The following is a 25,044-nucleotide window of genomic DNA, read 5'->3' on the forward strand; positions in this document are numbered from 1 at the left end:
TTTGTTGGCAGAAAGTCAGACAGCAAATTTTCGATGGAGCATACACACGGTCGGACTTTCAGCCAACAAGCTCACATCCAAGATTTGTTGGCGGAAAATCCGATCGTGTGTACGGGACATTACAGTGCTGCTGAGCAGCTCTAAAGCTACCATTGATCAGAAGGATGCTTAAAGTGGTTGTTAACCCAATTGCCATATATTGATCTGACAGACATTATATGCTTCCCTAAGCATTGCAGCGTGTCTTTTTTTTTTTTTTTTCATTTCAAATACCTTGTAATCTGGGGTTATAAACTCATTCACATGTCCCCTCTTCCTTGCTGTGGGGAGCCGAGTAGGTGTGACTCAGTTTCCTTCTGACGAATGCAAGATACATCAGAAGAGGAATCTGTGATCGTACACCCTGTGGCCGTGGAGCACTGATTGGCGCCACACCAGTCATATGACTGTGATAAAAAAAAAAAAAAATCAACATGAAAAAACAAAGAAAAATGATGTTTTTAAATGCACTAGAAACTTTGAAGACAGTACACAAAGCATATCTATGTTGTAAAAACATAAATTTGATTCCTCTAAATCGAACTTTGTGGACAGGGTGGAGTTACTATTGATTAACAGTTTCACTTTCGCAGACTTGGGATCATTACCATTGAGAGAGGAGAGGAGATGAGATCAGACCATTTTTCTCACTCCTGACTATGTGTTGACAGGAAGAGGGAGGAGGGGGAAGCTGAAGACAGGCACAGAGGAGAGAGAACGGCTGCGGATGAAGCAGACACGCATTCTGACCACAGTATCTTGGCTCAGCTGCCATGATGATCGTGGTCAGTTCTCAGGGGGGAAGCCAGGACCTGGCAGGATCAAACCCGTATTGTTAGGCCTCATGCACACGAGACGCTGTTAAACGTGTGATCAGAGGCAGTTGGACACTTTTTTCCCCATTGTTAACCTATGTGTCCATGTACACAGTCTCGTTTTTTGGCGTTTTTAGGCAGTTGCGTTTTAACCTCGGTTTTTCCAGAAGCAAAAAAATGGGTTCAGACGCAAAAGTTTTCCACGTTTCAGATGCCAAATGCAGCTAAAAGCCAGTAGAGCGTTTAGCCGTGTTTGCATCTTATAAGTGTTTTTAACGGAACCCTATTTTTTGGACCAGAAAACACAGAAATATGATGGCAAACTGCAGCAGAGAATGACATTTTATGACCCGACTTTGGAGCCCCATATCTCGGCGCCACTTGGTGCTAGGAACCCCAAATTTGAAACCAGCGTTTAGAAACGCCCGTTTTGCCGCGTTTGCATGCCGCGTTTAGCCGCGTTTTACCGTGTTTGCGTCTAGAAGCGTCTGCAGAGCAAAGAATGACATTTTGCGACCCAACTTTGGGGCCCTGTATCTCGGGACCACTTGGTGCTAGGAACCTCAAATTTGGTGTGCTAACACAGTGGAACTAGCACTACAACATATCTGCTTTGCAGACGCTTCTAGACACAAACGCGGTAAAACGTGGCTAAACGCGGCATGCAAATGCGGCAAAACGTCCATTTCTAAACGCCGGTTTCAGCTTTTAAAAACGTGTTCAGCAGAGTTTGCACCGGCGTCTCGTGTGCATGAAGCCTAAGGGATACAGAGAAGTAATGCAAAAAGCAAAAGCACCATGCTACAGCTTGCACATTAAAGGGACAGGAGCAGCATTTTTTTTTTTTTTTTTAATGGGTTAACAAACGCTTTAAAGTGGAACTTTTTTAAAGCAGTTGAAAACTGCTGGACAATTTTTTTTTTTTTTTTTTTTTTTTTTTCTTGTACCTGCAAGGTAAAGGCATATTGTGCTAGTATGGATCGCATACTAGCACATTATGTTAAACTTACCTTAAAACAAAGCTCTTCCAGCGCTGAGATGTCAGCGCTGAAGGCGCTCTCACCTTTACCCATCTTGCTTCTGGGTTCTCGGACTGCGGCTCTGTGACTGGCATACGCGCAGGAGCCGCTGTTCACAGGACAGGGCTCTGAAAAAACTGCATGGGTGGCTGTTCCTTCAGAGTGTATGCACCAGTGATGTCACTGGATGCATGTACACTAAATATCTCCTAAACGGTGCATGTTTAGGAGATATTTACACTACCTATAGGTAAGTCTTATTATAGGCCTACCTAATAGGCAAAAGCAAAAGATGGAAGTTTACTTCCACTTTAAGAAATTAAGAAAGTCTTGATTGATCACTTCAGGCTGGACCCTTTTGCAGGTAAAGCTATGCAAAACATTAAAAATAAGTGTCTATACTATTTAAAATCAAGTAATACACTGTCTCACCCTGCTCTGTACAGCCTCAGTTGCTCTCCATTTTTAGACATTGTGCTGAAAATGTATAAGTCGATCTGCTGACAGCCTAATGATTTACTGCTGCTCAGGGGCTCTGGGCTTCAGCAAAATGGCAGCCTCCAGCAAGAAGAAACAGGAACAATGCTGTTGTAATTTACAACGCACAATTGTGGTAGCATAATTATGAATGTATGTTCCTTGCTAAAGAACATTATTTTTTTATCAAGAAGTTATGGGTAAAGTTCCACTTTAACTTTCTTGGTGTGGTGGATCCTGTCCCTAGTCATCTGTTGCCTTTCAGTACTGACCATGTCACACAAGCTCAGACCAGGCTCAGAAACACTTTGAAAAGACATACATTTTCAGGGGTGTTTAATATCACATAGAGGAAAGTTGGGCAGCTCTGGCTGATGGAAGCCTCAAGGCTGCTTGGCAGCTATGTGAAAACTGCTGATTGACGAGAGTTGTGAGCAGGAGGACCACTGCCAAATAACTGAGGAGGTCATGTAAACAGGTTGTCATGACTGTCTGTCTAAAAGTAAGGGCCTCTTTGTTGCCAGTGCTCACTTCAATGTAATTATGCCAACATGGTCACTGTTCAGTATTGGTGTGTTTCCAACGCAGTGTTAAAGTGGTTGTAAACCTGCAGGGCATCTAATATAAAACAAAGGCACCATAGTATTGTGCCTACATCTCCCAATTTAATGTTTTTTTACTTTTCAATAAATGATCAAAATTTTCCAACCAGATTCTACTTGTGTATGGCCAGCTTTACTGATGCCCCACATCAAGCTGTTTTCCTTAGGCAGGCAATACGCGGTTCGAATCTGTTCCTGCTGAACCTGCCGAGATTGGAACCATATATGGCAGGGGTGCCCAACCTTTTGAAGAGCGAGGGCCACTTAAAAGACTTGGTAACCAGTCATGGGCAACAATGAGCGGAGTGGGCGGATGACAGGTCCATGTCCACTCTGCATATGCAAAGCGGACACAGACACAGGCCACTCTACTCTATGGGCCCTCTGATCCAATCAGATGAAAGGGGACCGATCCACTTCTGTTTTTTACCAGATTGGATTGGAGGTAGGCGGAGATGTTTACATCTGCAGCTCCATAGAAGTGAATGGAAGGTCTGATTGGGTCAGATTGATCATGTGAAAGGGGCCTAAGGCTGCTTTTACACTGATGGTCAGCGCTCTACCCACACCACGGGTGCAGTGCTGTGCACCTGTGGCTTTCCTGTGGGTTAGCTGTATTTTGCCACAGAACTTTATTATATCCTGCAGCTGTGCACAAAACCCACAGGTAAAACCATAAGTCTATGGCTCAGTGCAAGTAAGCCGCCGGTGCACTGCGCTACACCTGCCGATCAGTTTGAAAGCAGCCCAGTAACCACTGCATAACAGAAATGCCCATATATACACTGTTATTTTAGTAATAAACTTGCCTTTCATAATGGTCTTCCTTTCAGGAATTGCCCTTTCTTCAGGTATCGCGACTGTTGCTGTCCCTGGTGGAGTAAATTTGGTACCACTCCGCCTATGACGGAAGCCAGTCCTATACAGAAAGCATTGGCTCTGCAGCTGCTTGCTTCCTCTACCGCTGGCTTCATTCACAATACTGATGCTCTAGCATGGCGGGTAAGCAAACTGCAATCTGGGCTTGCCAACCAGCCATCCCAGAGCAGGAGGTCACAGGCCAAATCAGAGGGCTCCATGGGCCACTGATTGTTCACCCCTGATGTATGGGCAGGCTGAATGTACCAAGTTGATTGATCAATCACCTTGAGTACAACTAGCCTTCTGGATTTTACTTCCGATTATCGCTAGTGGCTGGTATCACTGTGTTCTCCTGGTGGGGATGGCTTTGCAGTTTTCTTCCTGTGGTTGCAGGAAAGAAATTTGCACCATGTATGGCCAGCTTTATCATTCGTCACTAGTGAAGTAGTGTGCCCATGGTTTGTTTTCTTATGTAGTGACTATACATGCAGCCATCATCACCCAATGCATGGACAGTGTAGACACATGGTATACTGTATATAATCACACACTATGAAGTTAAAGCTCAACTCCAGAAAAAGTAAAAATCCCCCCTTACTGTGGGGCTGCCTCTGCTTTGCGGGGGTAAATGTTCGTTTAGGTCTAAGGGGTCCTTAGTCCACCCCCCAGCAGACGGTGCTGCCCCATGCTCCAGCTGTGGACTGTTCCTTGGCATGCTTACATCTAATGCAGGGCTATGGGATCTGCAATGGTCTTGATGACGTCGGAGGACCCTAGATCACTGGAGTGCAGGAGAGAAGAGGCCGCAGGGACCAGTCTTGCAGTGTGAGAGCCGGTTCACTCTGGGACGACTTGTCAGGCGACCTAGCCGCCTGACAAGCTGCGTCCTGTTCTGTACAATGGAACCGTTCTAATAGGAGCTGGAACTGTTCTAATAGGAGCGACGCAAGTTGCTCCGACTTAGAAAAAGGTTCCTGTACTACTTTGGGGGCGACTTGCATTAACTTCTATATAGAAGTCGTTTTGCAAGTCGTCGCTGCTGTCGTGTGCAGGTCGCCTGAGGCAGTTGCACTGCAAGTTGTGCTGCCTCAGTGTGAACCGGCTCTCAAGGAGCCTGCAGGACTGGAAGTTCGGGTAAATAAAAGTGCTGTTCCCAGACCATTACATGTAAATAAGTATTCAACCCTGTAGTTCTGGGGCAGCCCCACTTCAAGGAAATATTTTTACTTTCCTTGGAGCTCAGCTTGTAATGCTTAAAATACTCCTGTAGATATTTCTGCAGCAGGGAGAAGTGGACCACCAGTTGGTTCTATTTTCTAGTTCTATATATGTGTTTTTGTGATTGGTGCTTAAAGTGATTTACAAGGTGATCATTTACAAACAACCCATTCAGTTTAAAATAGAAATGAACGTGGATCGAAAGTGGCTTCTCTGCACGTTTCCTGGTTTGTGATGTCACTTGCTGTGTCACCTCTACCCTTACAGTTGTTGCATTCTTTTTCTTCAGGTGAATGCCTTTCATACCTTGTATTAATACTTAACCACTTCATTACTGGACACTTTCACCCCCTTCCTGCCCAGGTCGTACTTTGAATGACAATTGCGCGGTCATGTAACATTTTACCTATATGACATTTTTATCATTTTTTTTTCACACTACTAGGGCTTTCTTTTGGTAGTATTTAAAGCTGGAGTCCGGCGACCAATCTTTTTTTTTTTTTTTTTTTTTTTTTTTTTTTTTTTTTTTTTTTTTAGGTCATTGAAACACTTTGCTAATCCCAAAATAATACTCACAGTTTGGGTGTAATATTTCCGCCTCTGTCTGTTTTCGTACTGAAGAATAACTTAAAAAATGTGATGCTGGCTGTTTCAATCTTGCTTGTGGGCATGTGAAGCCCACAAGCATCGATTTCCTGGATGCGGTGAATGCTGTTCACAGCTTGTTCACACGCATGATCATTGTTTGCGCACTGAATCTTGGGAAGCCTGACCCTAAGCTCCCAGAAGACAGTGCGGCGCCGGGGAAAGGCAATAAACACGCCTACTCCCATGGGGGGAGAGACAGGAAGTACCACAATAAAGTACAATATAAAGCTAATTACAGCGATAAAAAAAGTTTTTGTGCGGCATTTGAATATCTATGCAATTAACTGAAGGGGGTAAGATTAAGTTAAAAATTTGAGTGGAACCCCGCTTTAAAGTGGAGTTTCACGCAGAAAAGGAACTTCCGCTAGTCGGATTCCTGCCCCCCTCCAGTGCCACATTTTGGCACCTTTCAGGGCGGAGAGGGGAGCGGATACCTGTCAAATCCAGGTATCTGCTCCCACTTCCGGGGAAGGATCCAATGTCTGGCCCCTCCCCCCCCCCCCTCGTTGCCTTCTGGGAGACACACAGGTCCTAGAAGACATTCAGAACACGCAGCGCGACTCGCGCATGCGCAGTGGGAAACAGGCTGTGCAGCCGCAAGACTTCACTTACTGTTTCCTTGGTAAGGATGCCGACACCTGCACCCAGAGCAGAGGGACGAGTCAGCTTCGGGTGCTGACATCGCAGGCTCCCTGGACAGGTAAGTGTCCTTATATTAAAAGTCAGCAGCTACAGTATTTGTAGCTGCTGACTTTTTTTTTTTTTTTTCCAGGCGGAACTCCGCTTTAATCACTGCTGGATTTTTTATTTTTTGCTAAACAAATGAAAAAAAAAAGGCAAAAATTAAAAAAAAAAATAAGACAACGTTTTTCTTAGTTTTTGTTATAAAATTTTACAAATAAATGTTCTTCATGAATGTAGGCCAAACTGTATTTTGCTACATTTCTTTGATGAAAATAACCCAAATCAGTGTATATTATTTAGTCTGTAGGAAAGTTATAGAGTCCACAAACTATGGTATATATATTTATGTAAATAAATCAGTCCTGATGTACTGATGGCTTATCTAGTTTCTTGAGGCCCTAAAATGTCAGGACAGTACAAATATCCCCCAAATCACCCCTTTTTGGAAAGTAGACAGTCCAAGGTATTTAGCAAGAGGCATGGCAGGTTTTTTTTTGTAATTTGTAATTTTTTGCCAAATGAAGAAATTAAAAAAAAAAAAATTGCACAATTTGTTTTTTTTCTTACCTCCTGTCACCAGTGCAGTACAGTGTCATCATGTAACTGGTTTTGTGGTGATGCCATTACACCGACTGGTGACAGTATGTAAAAAAAAAAAAAAAAATCATCTGTCAATAGATCAATACGGTGTTATCAGACTCTTGGGAAGTGATCAGGTTTTTTTTTTTTTTTACACATTATGATTGCTTATACCAGTGAATTTCACTGTACGCAACCATTTTTACTGAATGAAACTGATTCAATCAGTGTATGTTGTTGTAATTATCGGTTATTGGCTGCAGCCAATCACATGGTACAGATGGGCTGTTATTGGCCCTATCTGTACCATGTGATCACTGCGACAATCACAGCTAGCATCACTTCACAGCAATTGTATGCAATGAATGACTTGAAACAAAGCTGTCCATTGTTTACACTTGTCATGTGATCTGCTATGATTGGTCACAGGGATCACATGGTACCGGCAGTGTACTAGCCCGCTGCCGGTACCATGTGATCCCTGTGACCAATCATAGATGATAGGTGACAGATCGCACTGCAACACGTCCCTTTCCAGGAGGACTTTATATGACGTCCACCCAGAACGATGAATATCCCACTGGGTGGGTGGGAAGTGGTTAAAAACCCCAAAAAAGTTTTGTGAAATAAAATAGATATGAAAGGCAAAACATTTGTATATAAATATAAGAAAGAAAAAAAAAAACTTGAAATGCCTTTTTTTTCCTTTTTTTAAAACTTTTTTTGATCACATTCCCACATAGCACCACGGTGTGTTCTCCTGCTTAGTGTGGTCAGTATTTAATAGGAAAGCAGAGGGACTGGCAGGGACACAGGGATTTCACACAAAGGAAGCAATACAAAAAGTACAGGATACTTTTTCACACAAGTACAAGGTACGGCAGGTACATATCTGGAATATGAAATGTTGGGGTAACAAACTTTAAATTAACAGCTGAGTTTGGCTGGTTGCAAGCGACATACACATCTTGCTGATTTGTTTGCAGGGGATCTTAGAACTGTTGCAGAATCTCTAAAAATGCCCGGATTGGTCATTCAGTTTACCACAAAGGTATAGAGCTGACAGTGACAGCAATCAGTGGTGGTCAGCTGACTGGTAGACACTATGCACCGATTCCACCATCGCAGCAGTCATTGATTGCAGCAGCTCCATGCAAAATTGGTATATGACATTTCGATCCTAATGTGTGTTTTTATCAAGCTGTATTTTTATATAATTTGATAAAAGTCAGGTAGGGTTGAAATGTCACGAATTGCGGTTTGTTTTGTATGTGACACAATAAAGATTTGTGATTTCTTTCCCTTGTGCTGCTACATCATTTTAGGCTTGTACATGTATCTAAAAGAGATTCCATTTGTATTTTGGTAAGTAGCTGTCATTGTGAGCACAGGCACATCTGATTTTTCAGACATCTGCTTATTTGTTCCCCTCTTAACACCTGCCTTATATTGTCATTTCTTTGATGTGTTTCAGGCTTTTGGAAATGCTAAAACATCTCAGAACAACAATTCAAGTCGCTTTGGGAAGTTCATCCAAGTCAACTACCATGAGACAGGAACCGTTCGTGGGTAAGGGAGCATATATGTATTTAATGTGCACGTGTAATGTTATAATATGTGCATAATGTATTCCAGATCACCAATTGTTACTCTATGGGGCCCAACTCTGGGCTGGAAGAATAAAAACCCTTCCAGCGTTTGGGGCTGTGGGTGGCCCTTCGGCCTCATCACGTACAATGCAGGGCTATTAACCCCGCACTGTAAGTGGAGGAGGTAGGAGTGCAACCATCACTGAGAGTGTGTAAAGGTAAGTAATACTCCCACTACTCTACCCGTAGGCAAGAACAAGCATTTAACCCTTGCAGTAGGGGGGTGGTAATCACTGCAAGGGTAATTTTTTTTTTTTTCCTTTCCCCCTGGTTGGGCTTTAAGCGTGGTTTTGCCATACATTGGGTGCTTGGAAAGTTTTGTTCTTGCTGTAAAAAAAAAAAAAAAATAAAATTCTCTTCTGTAAAACATTTTAGAGGAAAACTTTCTTTATTTTATAACATCCAGTCATTCTGCTCAGCTTTCTAATCTCATATAGTCCGAGTTACTGGCTTACAATATTGAAGTCTCTGTTTTTTGCTTTTTTGGTGTGTGATAAATCAGTTCCTGAAAACTAAAGTGCATTTAAGTTATGCTGGCAAACATGGCTCGGGAGTATGCATTCAGTCTGCTGTACAGTGGAAGGCAAATGCACACTGACCACCTGGCGATGAGGCTCCAAAGAGTAATTGCCTTAATAGCTCTATGCATACATCTGTAAATATCATTGGTTTTAGGAAAGAGGACAATGTTGGGAAAAATATACATGTTCAGATCGCTGCTTTTGGATCTGCCTAAAACTGAATTCCAGGTATGGCAATTTTTACATTAGTTCAGTTTGGATCAATGTAAGTATGTATGTGCCATACCTGTGGTTTCCCTGTGGAAGCTAGAAATCAGTATAGTAGGCACTGCTACTACAGTGATTGCCGTTGGCTTCCGGGTCCATTGCTGAGCAGATGTACTTCTGCTTACTGAACACAGGAGGTTGCACAATGGGCACAGCGCCATTCAGAGAACACTTTCCATTTTTTCAATAAATGCAAAGTGTTCTTTGATTAGACGAGTGTTCACAGCAAACAGTTCTGGTGTCACCGTCCCACTTCTTTCAATCAAAAAACACTTTGCATTCATTGGGAAAATGGAAAGTGTTCTCTGAATGGCACCAGGGCCGAATGAGCAACCCTCTGTGTTCACATTGCAGCAGGCAGGAGCTCGGTGCAGGAGCTGGGTGCTAGTTGAGATTACTGTAGTAGCACTCTTATTAGAGTGATTGGATTCCACAGGTATGGTGCTTACATACCTACATTAGTCCAAGCTGTAATTATGTAAAAATTGCCTTACCTGGAATTCTTTAAAGGATATTTTAAATGTGAGAATAACCCTATAATGTATTGTAGCTAACTAGTCCTTAGGTGTGCTGGCTGCATTAGTTTTCTTTTTTTCAGGATAACAATTTGCCTAGTGCAGAAATTACTTAAACTTGACTCAAACAACAAACCATTTTATCTGTCTTCTGTAAATTACCAATACCCCCCACATCCTATATAATGGAAATGAAAAGAAACCATCATGGCTCCCTCCATAGATACAGTGAAGGAGTGAGCATAGTCACCCAGAGAAAGTAGTGTTATCTGCAGAATCACCAGGTGGAAAGAAAAACACTGAAAAAAAAGAACGAATGCAGCCACCACATCTACTTGTAAGTAACCACAGTGCAAGGTAATGCATGACTCTTTGGGGTTAATTTACTAAAACTGGAGAGTGCAAAATCTGGTGCAGCTCAATCGGCTTCCAGGTTTTTTTTTGTCACTGCTTAATTGAAGAAGATGAAGTTAGAAGCTGATTGGTTTCTATGCAGAGCGGCACTCTCCATTTTTTCGTAAATTCAACGCCTTTGTTTTCTGTGTCATGTGTATTGAAATGCATATGCATATACATACACAGACATAAAACAATTATTTAAAAGTTTTTAAACTGGGGAAAAAAAGGAAACCGTTAAAATAAATTTGTCCCAGAAACATTTGGGTCTCATAGATCATTTAACCCAAGCACCTATGTGTACATGGACGCTCATATCACTATTGTCAGGTCAGTTATCATGGTAGATTGCTGTGAAGTACCCTACTTTTTATCTATGTATTGCTTTTTGACCTGTCTCAATAATTATCCCTTGTATGGAATATAAATCAGACACTGTATTATTACTTGACGTTTATCCCCTGTGCAGAGCATACGTGGAGAAGTATCTTCTGGAGAAATCCAGGCTGGTTTACCAAGAACAGCATGAGAGGTGAGTGAGGTCACTGAAATACACTGCAGTGGAAGATTGTAAGAAATTTACCATTGCTGTGTGATGGGTTTTGTATAAGCAACAAACTTTTAATCAGCTTTTAATTATATATAATTTTAAAGTGGAAGCATATCCTTCTAATCTAATGATTGAGGTCCTCTCTTCCCCTTTCCTTTACCCGCTACTTGTAAAGCAAGCCATCAATTATGAGATTTTCTTTCCTGCAAAGGGTTGATTCCCCCATCAGCAAAGTCAGTGTTGATGTGGGGGATCCCTCACGCAGAGCTATTGTGTTTTACCGGTGGGGGGGAGGGGGAGTCGCCCCTGCCAGAACTATAGCTATAGCCACTGGCAATAATCACATGCTAAAAATCTGACATGCTGGTTGTACAGACTTAGGTACAATCTGCATGCCCAAAGATGGATCAAATATCGGCCAATTCCTGCTGAACCGGCCACGATTCAATCCATCTATGGCCAGTGTTAATCTGACCGCCATCCGTTTAATTGCTTATTAATGTTCATCCTTAGACCCAGTATTGTTGGTTCCGTTCTCAAACTATACTACCAAACCGTATATTGTACAAATCTTATTGGGCAAAGGTTAACCGCATTCGCACATCAAAATAAGCATTTAAATAAAGTGGAAGCAAATGTCACCTTCTGTAAAGAATTCAGATGATAATAAATACATATTTGAAATGGGGAGAAAGGGTGATCGTCAAAAGTATAAAAAGTCAGTTAAAAGTGCCCCAAAAAGCTTTCTCTGGCATTCCTACTTTCTAAATTACTAAAGAAGAGCAAACATCCAGCTAGTGAATTAGTATAACAGAACTAAAGGCAAAACTTTTTTTATTTAATTTTGGATAAAGTAAAGGAGGATTATAACCCCTGTTAATGACTTTTTGTCATCTGTGTCCCACTGGGAAGATTTCCCTTCACTTCCTGTCCCATAGGCAAAACAGGAAGTGAGCGTTAATTCCTCCAAGGTGTAGGAATCTCTGGTTGTCACCAGGGTCACAAAAACTAGTGTCCCCATTGGAAGATTTCGCCTCCGTTTCTGTGCTGGTGACAACCCAAATTGTGGGATTTTCTTTCTTTTTCACTTTTGGTGATATCGGTAAGCAGACCCAGACAGCAATGACAACTTGACAGGTGTTCTAATCCCTCTACGCTCTATCAAAAGAAAAAAAAGTTTTGCCTTTAAAGTGTTTAACCCAAAAAAAAAAAAAATATGTACAGATCCTGGTCCCTTAAAGCAGATTACACAGCACAGCGCTTGTACTGGTAATCTGCCTCTTCTAAACTGTAAAGAAATAAAAAATTTAAATCTGCCACTTCCTGTATGCCCTCTCTATTCTGACCATGAAAATCGGGGCTACTTGCCTTCGTCATACGCTGCCCTGCTCTCCTCTCCCTCTTTTCACCCCCTCCTTCCTGCCTGTCAGCTGTGTCTGTCTCTGTATCCCCTACTACTATTAAAAATAAAAGCCTACAATGGTCACTGCCAGCCCCTCTATTAGAGGCTGGCATAGCACACTATGTACATAGTTTTAAAAAACGAGCAGTCTAAATACCGAATTTCAGCTGTCTTCAAGCCAGTCACGTGACTCACGACCGCTTTATAGCTTTGAGACAGAGCTTCTGTGGAGGAGACGTGCGGCCACGTGATCTCCCCGGCTGACGTCAGAGGGAAATCACGGATCCTCCCATGAAAACATCCATCGGAGCTGTAAAGCGGGCGCGAGTCATGTGAACGGCCTGAAGAAAGCTCAAATTCAGTATTTAGACTGCTCGTTTTTTAAAACTAAGTACATAGTGTGCTATGCCAGCCTCTAATAGAGGGGCTGGCATAGTCTTAAATGGGTTAACAAACCCTTGAAGTTGTACTTTAAAGCTGGCCATACACTGTTTTTTTTTTTTTGTCAGCCTATCGGCTAATAGTAAAAAACTGATTCCTCCATCTCCATCCACACACATTAGGTGGATGGAGGAGTTCCCCCACCCCCTGCCACCCACTGGGACTTTGTTTTCTGGCAATGGGACCCACAACTGTCAGTTACACTGATCAGCAGCTGCAGACACTGATCCAGAAAAAATGTCTAACATGACTCTTCGAAGTTGATCAAACCATTGAGCACTGATCGATATTCGGCTGGTCCCTGTTGAACAGGCCAAATTTCAGTCAGTGTATAGCCAGCTTAGGCTTAGCCAGACAACTAGCATTTTCAAGAGGAGATGTCAGTAGTGGCAGTCTACATATTTATCTTTTGTAGATTCTCTTTAAAAGGAGAAGACTAGCCAGAGCTTATTTGGGCTGTACTTTTCCTGTAGGTCACAGGATTACAGTTCGTTCTGCACTCCTGTGATCCGTTTTCAGCCGATAGCGGGCTGAAATCCTCTGTTGGCTGACATTCACACAGATGCCTGGACCAGAACCAGGCTCAGCCTCTCAGCGTTCTGCTAAGAGCCTGAGCCAGCCCCTTATCAGGCGTCCAATCATAGGAGAGGACAGGAGAAGACATTGAGGACCTGGAGGAGCATGGAGGACACTGCTCACCGCCATCACCCGCTGCCCCACCGAGACAGGGCAAGTGGTGGGCAGATGGCAAGCAGGGGGTGGGGTGTGCAGAGCAGAACTGAGCAGTCAGCGAGCGGTGTTTGATCGCTCAGTTCTTGCTGCATAGCCGGCGCAGGACAGATGCAGCATTGGATCAATGCTGCATTCATCTACGTGAGTATACATTTTTTTTTTTTTTTTAATTCTTCTTTTAAAATACACTGTTCAGTATAATCATCATATATTGAATCCTGTTTAATGAATGAATATCACATGTTTCTGGAGCATCTGCTGGCCTCAGCTAACTGTTCCTGCTACAGTTAATATAGATACCAGAATGCTGAATATTATGCTGTATTTATAAAGTGGCAACATATTATTACGCAGGGCTGGATAGGAACCTGTGTAGGCATTTGCTAATGCTAGTGGTTTAAAAATATCTTCCAAGCTTGTGGCTTTCGGTTGTTGAGGCCACTGTTTTGGTGTCTTGCCATGTAACGGAAACTTCATTACAGTCATTGCTACCCACTTCCTGAGGGCTGTCCTGGGGGATCTCCACCGTGCCAGCTTTGGGACAAATGCTGGCCGCAAAGTTTAGTGGAAGGAAGGAAAATACACAGTTCAAGCCAATATGAATGCCTTGCCTTCTTTCTGTTGTTACATCCATCCACATTTTATATTTGTAAGTGAGCAACATGTGTAAATGGACAGCTTGGTAAAGAGGGGAAGAGCAATTATTACAGAGAAACACCAATTAAGTCAGAATGTTTTTGGACCACAAATCTTTAGAGACCCTTTACTTTACAATGTTGCAACTCTGGCACTATAATCTGTACCAGTGGCGGTGCGTCCATAAGGGCGCACGGGCGCTGCCCCCTCTCTCCAACCACGCCCTCTATCACCAATAGATAGATTCATGCATTGCATGTATCTATCCATGGCCGCCGCTGCCACCCCCTATTCAGACGCCCGGCCCCTTTTGGGGCGCCGGGCACCTGAATTATAGCTGCGGGGGGTGTTTTTGAAGCACCTAATTAGAGCCATAGGCTCCAGCAGGCGTCAAAAAAAGTTAAACAGCGAGCGCCATAATTGGCGCTCGCAGTTCACCCAGCTGTGTTAGAAAAGCAAACGAATATTCGATTTCCTAACACTGAACTGCCTATCCGCCAATCAGGTACTCAGGTCTGTTACCCGTCACCTGATTTGCTGAAATGACAGGCGCTGTGATTGGACACCTATCAGGTGTCCAATCATAGGAGAGGACGGGAGAAGACATGGAGGAGCATGGAGGACACTGCTTGCTGCCCACAGCCGTCACCCGCTGCCCCACCGAGATAAAGTAAGTGCCGGGCAGGTGGGGGGGGCACAGTGGGAGCATTGGATGGGTACAGTGGCTGCGTTTGATGGGCACAGTGGCTGTGTTTGATGGGCACAGTGAGGCTGCAATTGATGGGTTTTTTTTCAGAATTTTTCAGTTTGTTTTCACCCCTCATCCCCCCCCCCCCCCCCCAAAAAAAAATTTTGAGCACCAGCCGCCACTGATCAGTACTAATGCCAGTACCATCCAGCTTTAAAATGCAACATGGGAATGTAGAAAACTACAAAAAAAAAATCACGTCAATCTGCACAGCATGAACTTGCTGGGAGCCCAACATCTGGCTAGGTGTATCCCATAGTGGCCCTATCGCCTTAAAGCCTAGGATCACTTTTTTTAATTATTATTATTAATAGCATTGCACCCGCAATTAGTGGATGGTGGGTGCAACGTCAGGCTTCTATAGACACTTTCTCCAGCTGGAGGAAGTGTCAATGGACTGAGTGCGCTGATTACTGCACTTGAAGTCTATTAAGAACTACAAGTCCATCTGCCATAGTGGAAGATGGGACTTGTAGTTTATTTATTCACAGTTACACAGTATGAATGAATGATGGGGCTGTGCAGGGGGGGGGGCATGCACAGCCATATGAAATTTTAATTCAACAGCTGCATGGAGAGGAACCCTGTGCACTGCCATTTGGGGGGGGGGGGGGGGGGGCTCAGGGGATGAGAACATATTACAAGTGCCCTAAATATGGGTGTAACCTGTCCCTAAAGGTGAACTTCGTTTTTAAGGCTCTAGCTAACATTGGCTGTTCAGAAATCTGGCTTTGCCAATGTCATAGGTACATTAGGTACTCTTCTGTCTTGTAACAGACAAGACACTGTGCCCAATAAGCTATTGTTTGTGCGACATGTTTTTGTCTCACATGTGAAGTACATTTGTCATGCGCCAAATCAACAACATAGTAGGGAAGATTTACTAAAACTGGTGCACACAAAATCTGGTGCAGCTGTACATGGTAACCAATCAGCTTCTAACTTCAGCTTGTTCAATTAAACTTTGACAATAAAACCTGAAAGCTGATTGGTTACTATGCGCAGCTGCAATAGATTCTGTGTACTCCAGTTTTAGTAAATCTCCACCAGTAGGCCTGTGTTGCAAAGGATTTGCGACATGCGTGCCATAAAATTGACAAAATGTAATTTGCCGTTGAAATGTCAGTTTTTATGCCATAAACTAATATCTGTGCTACAATATGGGGTGGTTATTAACTGTGAATCTGTGCCAGGTCTGATGCACTGTGTGCATGTTTGTGTGAACAAATGTGTATATACTGTATATGGTGCAGTGAAGGGCATGGCGGCATGTACAGTTTATTCGGCTCGTTGTCCAAATTTTCTGTTGGCCTGTATGCATTGTCTATGCATGTCCTATAGTCTGTCTCTCATTTTATTGCTGGTTTGTTCTGTGTCTGTGTTTTTTATCAATTTAATATTAATAAATCCTCTGTACAATATGACCAGGAATTACCATGTGTTCTACTATTTGTTGGCTGGAGCGACTGAGGAGGAGAAAGCAGAATTTCATCTTAGTCAGCCAGAGAGCTATCATTATTTGAACCAGGTAAGACATACACATATTACATTGCTAAACATTGGGAATTAAGCCTCAGGGACTGCAACAAAAAAACAATACCAGAAATAATTGTACATTTTGTTTAGATTACATGCAGCAGCTGTTTCTAGTGCACTGCTGGTTGTTCTTCACTTGGTTGAGCACCACCACTGGAAAGTATGGACAGCTGGATATTGGGGTTTTTTTTTTACACTTGCGTGCATTTGGTAACTTGTTAAGCTTGTTACTGCAAATGTTTTCATATGGGGTTATGACTTATTTTAAAGTGGTATTAAACCCAAAAACAAAAATGTATTATATTGCAGCTTATCAATTCTTAGATCTGATGGCTGCATTAGTTACCTTTTTACACTATTTTCATCTGATGATCCGGCCAGGAAGTGTTATTCTTCAGCTTCCTTTTAAAAGACCAAGCTGTCCAGCAAAAGTGGCAGTTGGAAGGTAGAGACAAACCATTCAGCACTGACGGGGGTGCTTGCTTTTATGTAAAACCTTTATTTCAAGAGTAAATGAAATGGTAGCTGTAACTGCTTAAGGCCACTTTCACATGAAAAGTCCGATCAGATCCAGCTGAAAAGTGATCAGACCCTCCATTCTCCTCTAGGGGCAGTCGGATGCTAGCTCCGGGTCCAATACGGCAAAACAAAAAAAAAAAAAAGATCAGGTCCATTTACATCCAGCAGCCCATAGAGCAGAGCTTGGCTGTGCCTACTTTGCATAGGTGAGGCGGGCATGGGCCTGTCATGCGGCCACTCCGCAGACAGATCCTCTGCTGAGCAAAACCGGACCAAGGGGCCAAAGAAGTGTCATGTGGAGTTTGGTTTTAGTCAAATCCATCATAATCTGCTAGTGCATCTAACGCTAGGACCCCCCCCCCCCCCCCCCCCCCCGATTTTACTTAGGCTAAAGAGCACGATTCTTGGCATAACATCATCTTTCACATTATACCAAAAAATTGGGTTAACTTTATTGTCTAGTTTTTTTTTTAATTAATTGAAGTTTATTTTTTTACCCAAAATTGCATTTATAAGACCGTTGCGCAAATAGAGTGAGACATAAAATATTGCAACAACCCCATTTTATACTCTAGGGTCTGCTAAAAACATAAAAAAAAATATATATATATATATATATATATATATATATATATATATATATACACACTAGCACATTATGAAAAACTTGCATTGAACCTAAGCCTTCCAGCATTGTGCTGTCACCACTGACGGCTTCCATCTTCACCCAGTCTGCCTTCTGTGTTCATGGGCTGCAATCCTTGAGTGGCTGAGCTGCGATGACCTGACTCCTGCGCATGCATGTGGGAGCCACTGTTTTAGAGCTTTGAAGGTATGGCACCGATATGCCATTCCTTCAGAGCGCATGCGGGGAGACGTCACTGGCTGCAGGGACACCGAATGTCTCCTAAATTGAATGTATAGAAGATATTCCATGTACCTACAGGTAAGTTTTATTATAAACTTACCTGTAGGCAGAAGTGTCAAGGGGGACTTTACTACCACTTTAAAGGGTAAGTTCACCTTTACAGAAAATCTGTAAAGTGAACTTACACTGGACCCCCTCCCCATCCCCCCCCCACCCCCACCCCCCCGTCCCGCAGTATCAGAGTCCCGCGATCACCTGCTGTGAGAGATCGAGTCGCCGTTTACCGGTCAAGGGATTTGAAATCCCTGCGGCTTAATCTCCTAAACGTACCTCGTAAAGGTACGTATAGGAGGCATTCTAATTGGTCGGAGCTGACCAATCAGAACCCGCCTAGCTCAACCTCAGATACTGGGGGGAGGGGATTGGGAGGGGTTCCAGTGTAAGTTCACTTTACAGATTTTCTGTAAAGGTGAATGTACCCTTTTAATGATTGGTAGCCTGCAATATATTCAATCTATGTTTTTGGGTTTAATATCTCTTTAAGTTTGGTAATATGCATTTTTTTTTTTTGTTTATTAGTCCATTAGGATGCGGCAGAACATTTAAGAATGGAGGTTTTCTATGATGTGAAAGCATTACATGTACACAAAAATGAATTGTGTGTGTTTTTGTGTATATACCATTCAAAATATTTGGCCTGCATCACATGTTACACAAAAATATACTACATATCCTGTTTTATTCAACAGTATGTGCTGAGCTCTAGGGAATATACAGTATGTGAATTGGCTACATAGTGTTGAATGAGATTTCCGCAATGCTTATGTTGCAGCACAGAAAAAAAAAAAGACAAGTATGAACGGGTCCTAAGAATGAATTGACTTGCGTGGTAGCAGCAGATTACCTGCGATCTGTAGTAATCTATTTTCATATCTTGTTTTTCTAATTTTTTATTGCTATTTTCAGAAAACGCATAAGCCACTGAGACAGAGCTGGGGAGAGTATGATTGTGAAGATGAAACAGTAAGTTGATTGTGCAGTTTGTTCACCTTTTGTGTCTTGTTTTTCTATTATGCCTTTCATTCACGTTATGACTGTTTATATTTTGCATTGTTATTATTGAGCAGTGCTGGACAATGACGTTTTGTAGTTAGCACAGAGAGATCTTGTTTTTATTTTCTAAAGTTGTGACTTTATCTGAATTTTACAGGACTCCTTAAGTGGGGAGGGCGAAGACCTCAGACATGATTTTGAACGACTGCAGCTGGCAATGGAGATGGTTGGTTTCCTGTCAGCCACACGTAGACAGTAAGTTCTGCATGCAATCTCTAAAGTGCATTAGAGCCTCTCCCAAATTGTGGTAGGCATTGGATATTTTTATTTTAATCTCAATCCCCCTTTTTTATCTTTGCTGTATAGCTCATTACAGTTTTAATCAAATCAGTTTATCACTGCCACTCTGTGCAGTACAGTATAAAATGCAGTGCGCCAGTGGAATTTTAATTTTAGAGGAAATCTAAGAAGAAAAAAAAAAAAACTGCCAATGGGCATCCTATACACAGTCTACCATCATAGTTATTTTGTTGTACAAAAAATATAAAAAGAAAAAGATCTGCCAATGGGCATCATACATTGTATATGCAGTATACTATGGTAGAAAGCAATGAGAACATGAAATAGAAAATCTAGCATTTTTCCAGTTTTAGGACCAGTAAACGAAAATAACTTTAAAGCAGAGTTCCACCCAAAAGTGGAAGCTCCGATTATCTGCCTCCTTTCAGACTCCAGTTGACTTTTTGATGGTTGACAACACTGAGCATACATGTGTTCAAAGGAACAATAGGTGCCATGCCTGAGGTTTTACATAGCCAGAGAAGCTAAGAGCCTATTCATTCGTGTGTCTTTCCATAATGTATTTTTCATGGAAATTAATGGAAACACATCAATAGTCATGTCCGTTGCATGTGCCAAGATGCATATCGGTGTACACATGATATATGTGAACGGTCAAGACAAAGTGCATTGCAATGTGTATTAAAAACACGACAACACACATTAAAGCTCCTTGACATGTTTTGGTGCTTATCCATTGATTTCAAGCTTAAGAAAAGAACTCATAAAAAAGTTATATAATGAACAACAAATATGGGTTTCAAGCAACTTAGATGGAGCTAATCTGGAGATTAATGCACCTATAAATAAATTTGATTTATACATTTTTTGACAATACCTATTCCATGGACTGTCTCTCTGGCAACTGAGGTTACCAAAAAAAAAAAACGTATGTGTGTTTATACAGTCGTGTTTAAAAGTTTGCATACCCTGGCAGAAATTCAGAAATTTTGGCATGAAAGTGATACTAAAGGATCGTTTTTTATTTTTTTTAAATAACAAACATGTCATACTTGCCTCCACTGTTCAGCTCTTTTTGCACTCTGTCCCTGAACATCCATTTCTGGGGTCCCTTGGTGGCGCCGACGAAAATTCGGGGCTCAGGTAGGTAAAACGGGGGGGCTAGGGGGCCGGTGACTGCAAAGTGTTTTTTCACCTTAATGCATAGGATGCATTAAGGTGAAAAAACACGAGCTTTTACTACCCCTTCAATATTGAAAATATGACTGATCATGCCAAAAAACTGTGTCTTTTATTTAAGGATAGCAATCACATGAAGTCATTTATTATCACATAGTTTTTTGGATCCTTTTTAAATCATAATGATAACAGAAATCACCCAAATGGCCCTGATAAAAAGTTTACATACCCGGGAATGTTTGACCTTGGTACAGACACAGAAGGTGGCACACACAGGTTAAAATGTCAATTAAAGATTAATTTCCCACATTTGTGGTTTTTTAAATCACACAGGAGAAAAAGGCTGCCCTGGAAAAAGATAAAACATGGCTTCATGTGATTGCTATCCTTAACCACTTCAATACCAGACACTTACCCCCCTTCCTGCCCAAGCCAATTTTCAGCTTTCAGCGCTGTCGCTTTTTAAATGACAATTGAGCGGTCGTGCTACACTGTACTCAAACAAAATTTTTATCATTTTGTTCCCACAAATAGAGCTTTCTTTTGGTGGTATTTGATCACCTCTGCAGTTTTTTATTTTTTGCTAAACAAATAAAAAAAGACCAAAAATTTGGGAATTTTTTTTTTCTTTGTTTCTGTTATAACATTTTGAAAAAAAAATAAGTTTTCTCCTTCACTGATGGGCACTAATAAACTGCACTGATTAGGTGGCACCGATTAGGTGACACTGATATGCGGCACTGATAGGTGACTCTGATGGGCACTGAAAAGCTGCACTGATGGGTACTTATGGGTTGGACTGATGGGTACTTGTGGGTTGGACTGATAGGTGGCACTGATAGATTGCACTAATGGCACTGGCAGGCCAAAATAAAGGGGAACTGATTGGCAGCTGCCTGGGCACTGATTGGCATATCCCTGGTGCTCTAGGGTGGCATACCAGTTGGGGTACCTTTGTGGGCATCTCTGGGGGTCCTGGCTACATCCCTGGTGGTTCTGGACGGGCATCCGCGGGGGGGGGATGGGGCTGTTTATCAGCGCAATCAGCACAGACCCCCCCCCCGTTAGGAGAGCCACCGATCAGCTCTCCTCTACTCGCGTCTATCAGATGCTAGGGAGGAAAAGCCAATAAACAGCTTTTCCTGTTTACATTGTGATCAGCCACACCACCGATCACCACGCTGCGTGCCCTCACGGGCACACGATCGCGGCTTATCTTGCTGGACATCATTTGACGCCCAGTCAGGATAACTGAACCACTTCCCGCCTGGCCTATAGCAGAATGATGGCTGGGAAGTGGTTCAGTTATCCTGACTGGGCGTCAAATGATGTCCAGCAAGATAAGCCGCGATCGCGTGCCCGAAGTGGCATGATCAGTCATATTTTCAATATTAATGCCAAAATTTCACAATTTCTGCCAGGGTATGCAAACTTTTGAGCACAACTGTATGTATGTATGTGTATATATAAAGTGTGGAAACTTTTAGAGGACTCCCTCATGTATACACACACGGGCGTTTGTATATGCACTCAAGGCTTTCCCTTTTGAGCCAAACATCCATCAAATGGTGACACATACACCATACACATTTCCATTTTAATATCTGATCGATTTGTTATTCAATCAAAACAGTCTAATCCGAAGCTGATCTAATGGCTTTAACTTCCCCTCTCATCAATTTGGACTAGATTGGTTTATGATATTGCATTTGTAAACAGGGATCGTCTTTTACAACTATCAATGGAATACCACTCATGCCTGTGTAGCATATGGATTGATTGTGTTGTTGACTATCGAACAATTATTCCTATCGGAAGAGGTCATTCAGAAAATATTTTGGTCATTTATCAAAGCATGTATGGCCACCAATGGTCATATTTGCCTTTTTGCCTTGGATGACCAAATCTGTTGTAAATGGGGGGCAATGGCAGCCCACTCAGGCTTATAGGGAATTGAGAAGTAAATGACTTTCTCAGTGTCGTTATTTTGCAATTCACAGCAACTGTATATATTTGTAAGTTTCCTGGTGATCCTAATCTGGATTCTCCTTTTAACTGTTTTCCATGATTTTTTTTGTCTTCTGATAAATTGTTTCTGCATGTGGAAAATATCCTTCTTTTTTTTCTTTTTTTTTTTACACACACAATAGGATTGTGTCTCTCCTGTCTGCCATCCTTCACCTTGGAAACATCCAGTATAAGAGAAAGGCATACAGAGATGAATCAATTGACATTTCTAACCCTGATACTCTCCGCATTGTATCTGATCTTCTGAAGGTGAGTCCAGAATGATTTTTCATATTTTCCACTCCCCGCTGCTGTCTCTTGGTAGGGACATATTTGTAGAGGTTTTCCATGCATGTTTTGAAATAGAGGAATAATTCACATATAATCAGGTTGCCCCTTTAATGCTTGCATGTGTCAGTTGGCAAGCTGCTTGTAATGAATACCATTTGTTCACCAGATGCAGCATTGTTTCTTTTTTTTTTTTTTCCAAATTGACTGGCTTTTCTACAGAGGCTGTTAATGGTACAGAACAGTACTAATTTACAAATGATTTAAGTGTGTGTGTATAGGTTAAGTTAAGAGTAGCCTTGTTTCTCTTTGATGGCTTTACAACACTTTATGCGTCCTTATGTCTCCTATTGTCCCATCATTCATCTTGTCTAATATAATTGCAGTACGAGTCGACCAACATTGACAGGCCAGGGTCAGGTGGAAACTCTCCTTCCTTACTTTGTCCTCATAAAGTCAACTTTGTATAACCCCTCTGGCAACATGACGCCCCTTTCAACATAAATAAAATCTAATAGAGATGTTTGAAGTTGGGCTCCATTATCACATAAATCTGTTCCACTTTTCCAGTTTCCCTGCAGCAAAAATGCCTGCATTCTGAATTCATTCTAAAGGTTCCAATGTATGTGCTTTGCATGTTTAACACAGCCATGATAGTGCTGCCTCGGCCTTGTGTAGACCTATCCTCTGTCTATGGTGTTCTGTAATAAGTCTTTCTGTTTCCATTGCTTTCCTTCCAGGTTGCCGTTTTCACAATTAGCGTCTGTTAGTCTATCAGGTCTTTTTGCTTTTTTTTTTTTTTTTTTTTTTTTTTTTCCGTTACGATATGCACTGAAAGCACTGTATAAAGCTACAGAGATTAAACTGTGCTTTGTGTCTGATAACTGGTAGCTTTTCAAACATCTGCGTTGTATGTGTTATGTGTGTCATTGGTTTTTAGAATCCAGTATTTTTCACCAGATGTTTAAATGCTTTTGTTCTTTTCAGGCCCAGATTGCTGTAATGAATAACCTACACATAACCTTTTATGTGCAAAGCTGGCTCCCACATTAGCATACTGTAATAATCTGGGAGCATTAACGAGAATGCTGTTTAGTTGTAGTATTTTCCCATGATGCATTCTGTCTGCTGCTTTAGGATGAGAGTGGGAAGGGAATTGTTTAAAGCTCTCTACCACCTCTATGGCTTATTTAATGTGTATCTCTTATTCCTTCTGTATTGAACTGTATCATAATTGTACTGTCCCTCTTTATATTGTAAAGCGCTGCATAAACTGTTGGCGCTATATAAATCCTGTATAATATTAGTAACATTTCCACTTTTGCAGCCACAATTGGATAAGACCGACCTTATCTTTGTTACATGTCCCCATCTGCATAGCATAATTTAGCAACAACAAAAAAAAAAAATAAAAAAAATTGCAGCCTGTATTTTAAGATTCTGTATTCTGGACCCTTCAAAAGGGAAAAATCTGACTAGTTTGTCTTTGTTTATGAGGGGCTGGGCAGCTGTGTTTGCCATAATTATCTGTCTGTACTATGTAGGCAGACCTTCATTATTAATTGCAACTAGATTTGAACACTGTCTGACCTAATGTCTAGTAAACACAATTAGAAATTCGGACGAAAAATACAGTTTTCGGAGCAATTATCTGATAATCTGATCAATAGTACACCGCTTTAAAGAGCCGACCACGACAGTTCATGCAAAGTTATCCGAAGGGGCAAACATGAAAATTTTTCTCGTATAATACCAGAACGTACGATATTAATATAATCAGTACAGTATTCGTCTGAAAAAAATCGGAAGACCAAGACCACGCATGCCCAGAAACAACAGAAAACATTACAATACAATACAACACATTACATCACTTTCGAAGTTGTGTTCTGTCCTCCGAGAATTTTCGTAACTTAAAGTGATTGTAAATGATCACCTTGTAAAACAACCCGTTCAGTTTAAAATAGAAATGAAAGGCAAAACATTTTTGTATAGATCTAAAAAAAACATCACCAATACCTTTTTTTCCCTTTTTTTCCCTTTTTTTATAAATTACAACATTCCTTCTGTTCTCAATTGCAGAAGAGCTGGGGAAGGAGAAGCAGTAGCACACTGAGCTTCCCAGTGAAAGGCGGGGGTGTGTCAGGACAAGTCTGATCATTGGAGGAGAGCACTCTGAGTTCCCAGCACAGCCAGAGAACTGACCATGGTGTGTTCTCCTGCTTAGTGGGGTCAGTTTTTAATAATAAAGCAAGGGGACTAGCAGGAACACCAGGGATTTCACACAAAGGAAGCAATACAAAGAGAACAGGATACTTTCTCATACAAGTACATGGTACAGGAGGCACATATCAGGAATATAAATTGTTGGGGTAACAAACACTTTAAGTAACCTCTTCGTTTTCGATATGAGCCTAGCATGCAAAAAACAAAACAAAAAAAAAGACAATTATTCGTCCAATATTTTCATCATGTGTACGAGGCTTAACAAAGGG

General features: G+C 41.7%; 1 protein-coding gene across 4 annotated transcripts in view; it reads left to right on the plus strand.

Annotated features, from left to right (window-relative positions):
* Positions 1-25,044, plus strand: part of MYO9A (myosin IXA) — a 177,673-nt gene that overhangs the window by 70,312 nt on the left and 82,317 nt on the right. For all 4 annotated transcript variants that reach the window (XM_073619113.1, XM_073619115.1, XM_073619117.1 and 1 more), the window contains 6 exons: positions 8,417-8,511; positions 10,760-10,822; positions 16,228-16,327; positions 18,689-18,745; positions 18,933-19,030; positions 22,405-22,531. In XM_073619113.1, coding sequence (XP_073475214.1) covers positions 8,417-8,511; positions 10,760-10,822; positions 16,228-16,327; positions 18,689-18,745; positions 18,933-19,030; positions 22,405-22,531 — 540 coding nt within the window. The remainder of the gene's footprint in view (positions 1-8,416; positions 8,512-10,759; positions 10,823-16,227; positions 16,328-18,688; positions 18,746-18,932; positions 19,031-22,404; positions 22,532-25,044) is intronic.

Source organism: Aquarana catesbeiana, linkage group LG03 (assembly GCF_042186555.1).
Source record: "Aquarana catesbeiana isolate 2022-GZ linkage group LG03, ASM4218655v1, whole genome shotgun sequence".
NCBI classification, from domain to species: Eukaryota; Metazoa; Chordata; class Amphibia; order Anura; family Ranidae; genus Aquarana; species Aquarana catesbeiana.